The sequence below is a fragment of the Vipera berus genome (genome assembly GCF_964194415.1).
Source record: "Vipera berus genome assembly, chromosome: 3".
Taxonomy (NCBI): Eukaryota; Metazoa; Chordata; class Lepidosauria; order Squamata; family Viperidae; genus Vipera; species Vipera berus.
This window is the reverse complement of record NC_138204.1, coordinates 154,126,022-154,139,423: the sequence shown is the minus strand read 5'-3', so window position 1 is coordinate 154,139,423 and position 13,402 is coordinate 154,126,022. Positions and strand designations below refer to the sequence as shown.

General features: G+C 38.2%; 1 protein-coding gene across 3 annotated transcripts in view; it reads left to right on the top strand.

The window, feature by feature from the left end:
* Positions 1-202: 202 nt before the first annotated feature.
* The window catches only part of CTDP1 (CTD phosphatase subunit 1), a 40,016-nt gene continuing 26,816 nt past the window's right edge, over positions 203-13,402 (top strand). Inside the window, exons 1-5 of one of the 3 annotated variants that reach the window (XM_081325980.1) lie at positions 203-651; positions 5,979-6,062; positions 7,712-7,805; positions 8,743-8,871; positions 9,391-9,541. In XM_081325980.1, the coding sequence (XP_081182106.1) occupies positions 338-651; positions 5,979-6,062; positions 7,712-7,805; positions 8,743-8,871; positions 9,391-9,541 (772 nt within the window). In that variant the 5' untranslated portion in view covers positions 203-337. Of the gene's footprint in view, positions 652-5,978; positions 6,063-7,711; positions 7,810-8,742; positions 8,872-9,390; positions 9,542-13,402 lie in introns of all 3 variants that reach the window. The other 2 variants (XM_081325978.1, XM_081325979.1) reach the window with 2 other exon arrangements.

The window sequence follows — 13,402 nt, the reverse complement described above, 5'->3', positions numbered from 1 at the left end:
CAAACGGCTTACGTCAGAGTTGGGAAGGAAACAAGAGCCTGTTCGATGAGCTTGCTCGAATTTAGCGTCTGCCCCTTTAAGTTTGTCCGGGCGCGAGAAAAGGCTGTCTCGCGCCTGCGCACGGCAATATTGACCTCGCGCTCGTTTGGCGCTGCTCGTGACTACTTCTTGTTGTTATTTTTTTTTTCCCTGAAGGTGGTAGTTGGGTGTGGGGGAGGGTCAAAGATAACGTTTTGCGTTCGATTCTTTCAATTCAACCGATAGAGGCGCCGCCGTTGCCATAGCGACCTGCCCTTGGACGGGCCCGGCCTGGGACGAAGCCCCAGTGCCCGAGGCCATGGAGGAACCGGGGGCAACCGCCTCGGTCTGCGGAGACTCCGCGGCCGCCGACGCCGACGCGTCTGAAATGACAGAAATACTAGTGCCTGGTCCGCAGCCGCTGCGGCTGCTCGAATGGAAAGTGGCGACCGGAGCGGCCGTGAAGATCGGTTCGGTGCTGGCCGTCTGCGCGCCTATCCAGGTCCCAGCGCGCCCGGGCGAGTCGCCTATCGAGCCCGGCCCGCAGCGGCCGGCCGAGCGAAAGGTCAAAGCCGAGCGCCCGGGAATCGTGCGAGAGCTGCGCGGCCAGCCGGGACAAGTCATTCCGCCGGGGTAAGGAAAGGAGGGACAAGCTGAGCGGGTGGGCCGATCCCCGGGCGCCGGGATGTGTGTGTGTGGTGGGGGGGTGTCGCCGCCTCTGATCCGTGGAACTCGAAGCCCTCGGTTTCGGCTTTCGGGGTCTTCCTAGAGAGAGAGAGATGGCGGCGACGGCAGCAGCGGGGCTAGGCAGCCCCGCTCGCTCTGCTTGTCCCTAAAGCGCGGTGAAAGATGAGGGGAGCTTCGGAAAAGCGCGCGAGGGGCAGGCCGTCCCTTCCCCGCCCTCTAGCGCAGCGTTTCCCAACCTTAGGAACTTGAAGATGCGTGGACTTCAACTCCCAGAATTCCCCAGCCAGCATAGCTGGCTGGGGAATTCTGGGAGTTGAAGTCCACGCATCTTCAAGTTCCTAAGGTTGGGAAACGCTGCTCTAGCGCTGCGGCGCCGGTGACAGCCGAAGCCCCGCTCCTTTTTCTTCCTTCCTTCCTTCCTTCCTTCCTTCCTTCCTTCCTTCCTTCCTTCCTTCCTTCCTTCCCCAGTCACAATCCGGCACCGCCGTTGGAAACGGGATGGGGATTTGTGGGGGGGGGGGCGGGGGGCCCCTGACTTTTGCAGGCTTAGGTTTCCGGCGACGGGTTCCCAGCTAGGTCTGTGACCTGGATCAGAAGCCTGCCTCTATTATAAGCGCGTGAAGCGTGTGTGTGTGTGTGTGTCTTGGGGGAGGGGGAAATCCTGCGGGCAGCCCAAGGAAAAAGCCGCAGTCTGCATCTTCTTCGAGGGCACTCGATGAAATTGGATTTCTTAAGTCCCTTGGATTTCCCCCCCCCCTCCCCTTTTAGGGAAGAAGTGGGAGGAGTGAATCATGAAACCAAAGCGTAAGAAGAGTTCAGAAAGATGAAAGTCAGATCGGGTGACTCAAACCCCCCTGCCTGTTGATCGATTTCCTGGTGTTTGCATTTTGATTGCGTATCACTGATGGCTCTGAGCTTTCATTCAGTTTCATTTCTGTACCTGTATAAAGTGAGATGAGAAAAAGAAGCCTATTAACACTGGCAAATCACTTGCAGGTAAATTGAATACTAGGTCAGAAGAATGGATGTTTGTTTGCATTTGAGGCGGGTCCGTGTTTTCTTAAATCTTTTTCGCGAGGGTGGCCTGCGATCCTCTCTGACTAATGTTTTAAGTTAATGTTTTATGTCCCATCTGATTAAATCGAAAGACTTGGAAATAATTACACTGGCTAACTAGAGATTAGAATATATTTCAAAGATTTTCAGATTTTCAGATAATGTAAGTTCTGTTAAGTTGTGCAACTGCTTTCTAGATCCAGTGGTTTCAGATGAGGAGAACGTTGGACAGTGTGGAATATTTCACTAGAAATGGTAGATACTGTATTTTGTTGCCTAGAGCGGTGATCACTGATGGGGCCATACCAATTTTTATTTATTTACTACATTCATTTGCAATGCCAAATAACGCTATTCTCAGAAAACTTTCAGAATAGCATCGATTACTCAGACATATTCAGAGAGAAAGATGAAAGAATAAAGCTAACAAATACATTGCACATAAACAGTTTTGCAAAAAAACCCTGGATTTTAAAAATGACTAAAATGTGTTGACTTTAATTTATACTGACCTTTCAGTGAGAAGGCATTATTTAATGGAAAAATTATCTTCAAAAGAAGACGCTTCCAGTGCAGAAAATTCATTTCATTAAATATAACTTTATGAGAAAGAATATTATTCATAAACCTCAGTGTATAGTTTGGAACACTGTAAAACACAAAATGAGTATTTTATTTAGTTTTGAATTATACCTAGAAAGAAACTAGAAAACGGAACGGGAAGTTTGATATTTTTCTTCCCGGTATTTATCCTTCAAGTGCAGGGTCTTGTTGATCCACTGGTTGTGACAGGAATTGACCGACCAGCTTATCACCTAAGCCTGACATCATGGGCTGAGAGGGGATGACTGGTCCAAAGTCACCCAGCCAGCTTTCATGCCTAAAGTGGGACTAGAACTCACTCTCTCCTGGTTTCTAGCTTGGTGCCTTAACCACAGACCAAACCAACTGTCATAGTCTAGAAAAAAAGTCCACAGGAAGTGTATTTCAGTAATCTTAAAGCAAAGATAAATATGTTACATACACACTTTTTTTTACATTGCATACTCATAATCAAAAGGATGAGCCTTGGTGGAGCAGTGGGCTAATGCCTCCTTAAGTAACACCAGCTGCCTGCAATTAGTGCAGGTTCGAGTCCCACCAGGCTCAAGGTTGACTCAGCCTTCCATCCTTCCGAGGTAGGTAAAATGAGGACCCAGATTGTTGGGGGCAATAAGCTGACTTTGTAATAATGCCGCTTGGGGTGTGTGTGAAAGCCCTAATAAGCAGGCATATACATAGAATGAAGGCTACTGCTAAGCTTGTAAGCCGCCCTGAGTCTTCGGAGAAGGGCGGGATATAAATGGAATTAAAATAATAAAAAAAAAAAATAAAAACCTGAATGAAAAGTATTCCTGAGTACAGTCTGGTTGTTAATATGGAATACGATTGCATCCAGAAGTTGCCAAATGTCATTTGATTGATTACAGCTCCCTACTTACAAACAGCATCTCTAGTATAGTAACTAAAGTGGATAAGAATAGATAATTTGACGGTCTGAAATCCAAGGAGCTCCAAACAGCAGAAATTAGTTTCAATAACTTTTTTCCCCTTTTTTTGTCCATTTGAAAGAAGAGGTAGATTGCTGCAGAATGATAGCTTTCCCCGTTACCCTTGCCTTCCAGAATTACGTCTTAAAACCTTGATTCTTGATATTTTGTGGACGGGCATGTATGGTTTCCTTGGCTACTTTTTAATGAAAGATACTGCAATAATTTTCTTGCTACCTACCTTACTAATAAGCTGTGAAAATTACCAGGAAACACTAGTCCTTTTTACCTTTGTTTTAATTGAGGAAGGTGTTATTTACTGGAGTTAGGGACAGATGTTTGTTATAAAATAGGAACAGTTACAGCAGGACTCCTGTTCAACCATGAGTTCTTGTTAAATCTTGTTTAAGTTTACTTTAATCTTGTTTACCTTTAGTGTGTCATACTACTGAATTATAGTATTAGCTTTGACTGTTACACCTAGATTAATTAAATGCTGGTAGTTTTATTGAATATGACTGGCATACTCTTGGATATTTACTTTCTTGCAGTTTCATTTAATGGCTTAAAAGAGACTAGGCATTTGTTTGAATATTTCAGGGTCTCAAAGTGGGGAGAGAATGGGCCTATATTAGCAGCGCCATCCCTTCCTCTTTACATTCTTTATGTATTCAGCAGGAGAGCTGAAGAAAAATAAAATGAACTCGTATTGGCTTCAGTAGAAATACAACTTTATATGCAATCCAGATTCTGAATAAAGCAAAGTTTTGGATTATACTGACACTATACTCTTCTTTCAAACCAATACAAGTTTAACTCCCTTTCACATGAAACTATGGGAACGAGTTTTTCCCATAGTTTTCAGATTGTATTTTTTTCTATTTGTTCTAGTAAAACAATTGAAATATTGTGGGTATTTTGCTTCCAGGGACATTTTTGACAGGAGTCTTTTAAATATATGAAGAGCCACATTATGAAGAAATATAAAACTGAAATATTTTTTCTTTACTTGGGATAATTGTGTAAACAGCACATTAGAAGTGAAGCAAATTCAGCTTTATTCTCCCATGATATTAATGATGTTGGAGCAAGTATCAGCCACCTTTTCTATATTTGGGATTTTCCCCAGAATTTCTATAAATCATTACAGATTTCTAATGTAACCAGTGACCATTAGATTGAAGTTATTTATTTATTTATTATTTATTTATTTATTTATTTATTTATTTATTTATTTATTTATTTATTTATTTATGGACTTATATGCTGCCCTATCTCCCGAAGGACTCAGGGCGGCTAACAACAATAACATACAATAAATACAGAAGTTAAGATAAAATTAAAATTAAAGGCCTCTGTACAATAAATTAAAATTAAAATAAATTAAAAATTAGAGTTTGATAAATAATTAAATTGTCTCACAAGATGTAGCACAAACAATTCTCAGGATTTTGGTAGTTCTTTAAAAAATATTTAATGTTGGAAGTTATAAACAGAGCTTGGGGTATTTCATATTTGTAATATAAATGGTGTATTTGCAGATCAGTCATAATTTGACATTAAAATGCTATCTATAAAGAGGTCATAAAATAAACACATTGGCCCTTAGGATATTGTATGTAATAAAAAATGCTGATAACTATTTATAAAAAAAACAACCCCCCCCCCCCAACCATTGAAATCTTGTATGCTGGGGTGAGACTATGTCATATTATTGTATAATATGTGATATATTTATTTTCCCCACTATATGGTTTTGTGCCACTGTATTGTGGCAGTTTAATTACTTGATCAGATTTATAACACTAGTTTGTAAAAAAAAAATCGTCACAGAGAGTTGTGGCAGTGTTGACTCTATTAGGCCTGTGAAATTCTCATATACCCCTTGGTTCATAGTTGTGCACAAGTAATGTTAGCTTGTTATGGGATCAATAATGAAATCCAGCTGATGTGTACCTTATTCCAGCATCTCTTAGTCTATGTTCATGGAACATCAGTACTCACCAGATATTTGAAGGAAATCTGCAAGCTGGCCCTAAGAATCTAAGACAGGTTCTGTAGATCTTGGATCCATGTAATTTAGTAGTTAGCAAGTATCCTCTCTGGAAATACTATAAAGAAATGTTGACAGATCATTCCTTATACATCACTTTGAGCTAAGGGAGGGGGGTCATAAAATCATCAAAAAGCTAGTGAAAATTTAACCAACATTTTCTTCAACATATTTTTATGACAGTGGATTTTTAATACCGTACTCATTACAGCGAAGCTCATATACCAAAATAGGCTGAATATTACGAAGACATGTTTAAAAACCTTCTAAATATTGAAGATCAGTAATCACATATGCAATTGCATATGCCCTGTTAAATTTATAATAAAGTCTATATATAGGAAAAATAAAGAATATAGTAAGAATATTATTTATTGAAGCTGTTCATAGCGTTCCTTACTCAGAATGGGCCACAGAGGTCCCTTGTTTGAAAAAATTACATTTTGTTGGTTGAAAAATTAAAGAAATATTTCTTTTATAAATTAAGATAGCACATAAACATAAATAATATACATTATGTATTTAGTGTGCTATTTACAGAGATTGTGTATAATTTACATAACCTAGTTTTGATGGAAACTGAAATTTCACAGAGTCCATTTTTTTCTTAAATCAGATTCTTTATTGCTTTTCAGAGGTATACTGCTAAGGCTAGAAGCATGTAGCCATCCTGTTGTTATGAAAGGTTTGTGTGCAGAATGTGGTCAAGATTTAACACAGTAAGTACTATTGTGTGGAGCTGGATTTCTCTTAACTATATAGGTCCAAAATTGAGGATTACTGATAGTCCTTGACTTACGACCACAATTGAGCCCCAAATTTCTGTTGCTAAGTGAGATATTTGTTAAGTGAGTTTTGCCCTATTTTACAACCTTTCTTGCCACAGTTGTTAAATGAATCACTGCAGTTAAGTTAATAATGCAATTGCTAAGTGAATGTAATAATTTGAAGATGATGTGTAATACAAAATCCAGTGGGGATGTAAAAGTTGGTACAGGTAGTCCTTGACTCAGAACAGCTTATTTAGTGACCATTCAAAGTTACAACACCACTGAAAAAAGTGACTTCTGACCATTTTCACATTTACGACCATTGCAGCATCCCCACAGTCACGTGACCAAAATTCGGATGCTTGGCAACTGACTCATATTTATGACGGTTACAGTATCCTGAGGTCATGGGGGTCACTTTTTGCAACATTCTGATGGGGAAGCCAGATTCACTTAACAATTTTGTTATTAACAGCTGCAATGATTCACTTAACAACTGTGGCAAGAAAGGTTCTAAATTCACTTAACAAATGTCTCAGCAATAGAAATTTTAGGCTCGATTGTGGTCGTAACTTGAGGACTACTTGTACATAAAAGCATAGTATATTGTGTAAAAACTAAAAATAGTCATAATACGGAATGTAATTTAATTGCTTGTATGAATATAACAGTATAGAACTAGATTAATCACATTTACTTTTTACCGAGACACTACCATGCCCACCCACATCCCCATATAAATGTATTTATATTTCAGTATTCAATTCGTAGAAGAGTGTTCTTGCCCTTCATTTTTGCACTCCCTGCAAAGTAAGCTAATCACAAAAACATTGGATTAAAACTAAACCAGAGGTTTAGTATCCTATGTCCTTTCTCCTTAAAGAGAGGGGGAAATATGGACACCTCCTCTTCCTTATTGAGGGCTAGTGGAGAGCAAATCAAAGGGGAAGCTGGGGAGGCAGCAGTGGAATTGATGCCATTTCTCCCAGTAGCACCTCAAGTCCCCCCTGAAGCATATGACATTTGCAGTCCAAATCTGGATCTTTAATGAGACTGTCCAAAATGGATTTTAGAAGTTGTATAATACATTAAAAAAATCAGAAATCCCATTTTAGAAAAGATCTTGTGTTTTTTTAACTATTGCCCGCTCTTTGAATCCATCTTGAGCACTTGAAGTATGCTGTTTCTCAGGTTCTCAAAATATGGTAATTTTTTTTACGTTTTTAAAAAAATCTTGCCTTTATTGTTTTTATAAATAAGTCAAGGTAGTGAACATTCCTAATATTCATTCCTCCTCCTGTTTTCCCCACAACAGCCCCGTGAAGTGAGTTGGGCTAGAAGAGCGTGACTGGCCCAAAGTTACCCAACTGGATTTCATGCTTAAGGCAGGACTGGAACTTACAGTTTCTTGGGGGTATGATGTTACCTACCTGGCAATTAAGCACAGTGTTTACTTGTGTCCACTGAGGACTACTTGACACATATATTGTATGAAATGGTTGTGAAAATTCATACCACAGTAAGTTGGTTGGCCCTTTACCTTTTGACAGTTTATCAATTCATTTAATATTCTTTGTTCCCTTTCTCTCAATTATTAGGTTACAAAGCAAAAATGGAAAGCAAAACATGCCGGTTTCCACAGCAACTGTATCAATGGTTCATAGTGTCCCAGAATTGATGGTTAGCTCAGAGGCAAGTATACTGCTACTCTTTTTGTTTTGGGGAGAATTCCAGAGTTCAGCAAATTTCATTAGAGATATTTCTTCGTAAATGCATACAGCGTCCATCTTAGCCAGTATTGAAATTGAAAGCAATTCTAAGTGGAGAGAAACCCTTTGCTGAGCTATTTTAAAAAAAATCAGCTTTTGAAGATGAAACAGTTGCTTATTTAAAATGTCACTATTAAATGGAAAGATGGCATATAAATCATCTCAAATTCCAAAAACATGAAGATGGCCTTCTGCTGTATTGTCTGTTACCCATGCTTATTATATGTATGTTTCCTTTTGAAAAAAATACACTAATATCTGATCCTATCTCTTCGCATTGTTTGTGGTGGGACATAATTATGGGACTTATCTCTGAGATGTTACATTATACTTTACACATTCAGCTTAATATACTAGATTTGGAATATAGTATCCATCCCCAGCATATGTTTTCAGAAATGGTAATAAAAAACTTATGCTTAACTATATTCTGTATATAACCTGTCAAGACAAGATTTTAGGATGATAATTATTTTTTGTATTTAAATGAAATATTATACATAGTATGACCAATTATTTATGCATTTATGCATCCTAATGTATAATAGCATTAACAAATAAGCAGAATTTAGTTGTACACCACTCTTTCTCACAATACAAAACAGTTATGTAGGAAAACATTCTGTTCCATTTCTTCACATGCATCTGCTACATAGAATAAAAATAAACCAATGTAGCTAGAAAATTTCATAATTAGAAATGTTAGTCTAATCTATTTTGAATAAGTAGGTAAGATTTAAAGCTTGAACCTGAAACACTGCTACAGTACTGTCATTACTCCTCATTACAATTGACAAAGAAATATATTTCTCTTCTTTTGAACCTATGGTGTTTGCATTTAATATATATTTTTCTTTTAGCAAGCTGAACAGTTGGGAAGAGAAGATCAGGAAAGGCTACGCCGAAATCGTAAACTGGTGCTAATGGTTGATTTGGATCAGACATTGATTCATACCACAGAACAACACTGTCCACAGATGTCTAACAGAGTAAAGCAATTTTATTAATTACTGTCCTTTTTAATAAGCATAAAAATATTTTTAAATATTTTAAAGTGAAACTGATTTGTATGAAGTATTTTTTAAATGATTATGATAGATGGATAGACAAATATATAGATATGGCATATTAATTATTTATGTATACAGAGTGTACCAAAGTTTGGTCCCAATATATAGTGTTATATAAATTACATTAAATGTTCAAATAAGTTGCTATTTTCTTCTAAACAGTTTTATTACTCATTTGATGCTTGACTGTTGAACTTTGCATAGTAGTAGAATACTATAGTTTTCTATAGTAGTGTAGTAACTTCTATGGGGGGCAGGGAGAGGGAATGTCATACTGTGATTTGTCTATTGAGCCTGACTACCAGATCCTAATTTTTTTGAAATCCAGCCATGTTTTTCTTTTGGAGCATGCTGATTTTTCCTCATTATTCATATATCCTATCCATATGTATGACATAATGTCTTAAGGTCTTAACTGTGGATCTTTCTCTCCCTTAGGGAATATTTCATTATCAGTTAGGTCGAGGTGAACCTATGCTCCACACCCGATTGCGACCTCATTGTAAGGAATTCCTAGAAAAAATTGCCAAATTGTATGAGCTACACGTTTTCACATTTGGGAGCCGGCTTTATGCACATACTATTGCAGGTAAGTAGTACTCTGCCTTAATAGTTATTCCATAATTGTTAGGCTATTTTTCAGTAACTTTTCAAATCTGTTTGCATTGAAACTTTTAATTATGATGCTCCTGAAATCTAAAAATATTAGTATTTCAGTTATGTACTCATTTCTAACAATCCTATACAGGTAGCCCTTGCTTAATGACCCTAATTGGGACAGAATTTCTGTCACTTCAACTATGCAGATCTTAGGCAAAACATCACGTGGCTACATCATTTAGCAATAGCAATTCCAGTAGTCCAGGATCTTGTCATTAGATTAGGTCATACTTCTCCTCCTCTGCTTTGCTCACCTGCACTTGAACTCCCCCCAACTATATACCCGCTCATACATTTGTCTTTTTGGCCACCCAGCACACCATTGCCACCACTTACTCTTGCAACCCTCCACCACCCCCACTGACCTTCACCATCTTCTTCCTTCCATTATTGATGAGGTACACCTGGTCAAGACAGCTGCTGGCCTTTGGGGAGATCAGAAGGGCGAGTTGAAGCACACATTGTGGCTGTAAAGGTGGATGCCTGCCAAGCACCTGAATTTTAATCTGCTGATCATGGGGATGGCTGCAATAGCCATAATGTCAAGGATTAGCCATAACTACCATTCATTTAGCACTGTTGTAACTTTGAGTGATTGCTGAACAAAAAGACACTAAGCGAGGACTACCTTGTTGGAAAGTACTAACATTAGAAAGTTTGAAGTTAAATATCCCTTATGTAAAACATTTGCTTCTAGCTAGCTGAAGAGGAATGAAGAATATAAATATTTCAACAGACAGTAGTGCATTGTTTCAACCAGCTGTTGGAATTTTAATCCTGTTTTGATCCAGCATTTTTTAAATTCACTTGACATTTGTGAATTTTCTGAAAGTGTGAAAAAAAACATAATTAAGGATATCTATAGTTAAATGACCAGCTATGTATTGTGTGTATCCTTGCCTTTGAATTAATTTCACATTTATCTGCACCTGTTAAATGATCACTCTATAAAACAGGGGTGTCAAACTCAATTTCATTGAGGGCTGCATCAGCATTGCGGTTGCTCTCAGGGGGCCGGGTGGGTATGGCCTGGGTGGGCGTGGCCTACTGGGTGGGCGTGGCTAGAGTGCGTATGGCCTACTGGGTGGGCGTGGCCAGCTCTACATCGTTTGCATCAAGGGTGCGTATGGGGGCCCGGGCAGGAATGGGACAGATCTGAGGGTCTCTGGCAGAAGGAGGATCTCTGGGCCAGGGCCAAGGCAGTGGGGGCCGTTCCCTCACTGTTTACAGGAAGGCTTTGCGGGCCACATGAAACCACTTCGCGGGCCGGATCCGGCCCCCGGGCCTTGTGTTTGACATGTCTACTATAAAAGAATAGGTAAATAGAATCCCAAATGAACAGACAAAGGTGAATTTATGTTTCATTCTTTTATAATATAACACAGTTCATTCCTACACATTACTGCTCCAAAGTTAGCCTTATTGAGCCGATTAAGAGTGACCATTAGCAAGGATTGTGAGAAAAATGTGGAATGTATCTCTAATAATTCTGCTAATTGCTGTCATAGTATACTGTACAACTGTTCTCTTATACATATTTATCCATATATTCAAGGATTTCTAAGTTTGATTTGAGTCAGACTATAAATTGCTTAAATAAATAAGGGTATAAAAGCAAATTGATATTTTGATATTTTCTAGCTCAGGAATCTGCAGTATTATCTTGGTGTGTGTGTTTTTGTTTGTTTGTTTTACTTTTCCTGGTTTTCAAAGACACTCAAAATTTAGCTGAAATTACAAATATTTTTATTTGTCTACATGTAAATATTGTTGATTGGGAACATTTGTTGTATAGAATAGGTAAGACCTGGAATGGGCAATTTGTGACGTTTGGCCCTATGCTGACATTTCAGCTCAGAGAGCTATTCTCAGATTGGGTGGAACTAAAATTTTCAGCCTATTTTTTACATGTATATGTTTTTAGGTTTGGGCAGGATGTGAAATGATTGGAAACTTGCAGAGAGTATGCTTCTTGAAAAGCTTGAAAAACATAAAAAAAGAATCCAGCTGACTTTTTACAATTGGGGGTTTAATGATATATAACCCCAGGAACATCAGCCATAACATAAATAAATTGGGCTAAAAATGTCAGCACTCTCCATTCTAGTGTTGTCATAGTGTCTATGATGATCCTACAGCCCCAAGAAAGGGCAGAAGGACACCCTTTAGTCTGAGAAAGGTTTCTTATTCATACTGTAAACCACTATGATCATAAGAAAAAGAATGGAATAGACCATTTTTGTTTTATTAAACCGACATCCTGAATTAATAAGTAGAAAAAAGCAATCATGTTTCATTCTCCAGTCAACTTGGTATTATTGGATATGTTTAACTTTACAAATCCATTTTAGATCAGATAAGATCTTGTGCCAAGATTTTTCAATGCTATTATTAGTTTCAGGATAATTAGTTTATGCTTATATATAAATAATATTGACAATATTACATTATTGTAAGCTCTGCCAATTGATTTGAAAACCACGTTTCAGAAGAAAATTAGATTGTTTATTTACATAAACATCTACCTGGCCCATAATGAACAATAGGTTCACTTAGCAACCATGCCATTTGCTTAATGATCACATCATTCACTTTATGCCTGTCAGATTCGCTTAATGAATGCTGCAAAAATAGGTTGTAAAATTGGGTAGGTCAGGTTATGATCTGCTTTACAACCATCATAACTTATGACTGTAATTGCCAGGCTCAGTTATGGTCGCGAGTCGAGGACTGCCTGTATGTTTTATATGCTTATGAAGATTTCGTCCATTTCCTTGCCACCTTCTTTATTAAGCCTGTTATATATGTATGATTCCCTGCTAAATGTGATACTACTTTATAGAATCATAATGTTTTTAAGTTCAAGGAGGCCATTTGAAGCCCTGATTCATTCTCAATGCAGAGATCCAAATTAAGCATCAGCAACAAATGGTTCCCAAACACATCCACTGAAGAAGGAAGTCTGTCATGTTTTAAATTAGTTCCACTATGGAACTGCTGTACTTAGTATTTTTTTTTCTAACATTCATTTGAGATACGTCTAGTAATGTAACTGCATTATTCCTAGGCACATACTCTAGAGATATGTTTTGATTTACCTTCTGACATAGTTTCAGAAGAATGCTATTGTGCATCTCTCCCGTCTTCCTTCTCTTCAGGCTAATTATATCCAGCTCATCCAGTTTCTTTCACAGGGTTTTAGTTATAGTTTTTCACCGTCTATAACAGTTTTCCTACTTGGAATCCGTTTCACTGAAGCCAGAATTGGACTCAATGCTGAAGATGAATTACTTCCTATGACTTGTAACCTGATTTATGTTGATTCATTTGCCTCCTTCCTGACCTCATCACACTAATCGGTTATTATTCTAAGAACTTTTTCATAGTTTCTATTACCCAGCCAGGTATCTCCTATTCTGTTCCTGTGTATTTAATTTTTTTTTTTACTAAGTTAAAAAGTTTCTACTTCGTTAAATTTCATTCTGTTAGTTTCAACACATTTCTCTAACCTGTCAGGATGCTTTTAAATTTTGTTTGCATGTTATAAATGTATCCCATACAATGTTGTGCTATTTGCAGATTTGATACACATTCTTTCAGCTTCTTTATCCAAAAACAAGAGGACTAGGATTGAGCCCTGTGGCATCTCTCAGTTTCTTCAGTTTCATGAAGAGCCATTGATGAGAGCATTCTTTGATCCAATTTTTGAGCCAAGATGCTTAATTTTCCTACCATTCTGCCCACACATAATTGCCAAAGAGAATGTTATGGGACATTTTGTCAGGTATTT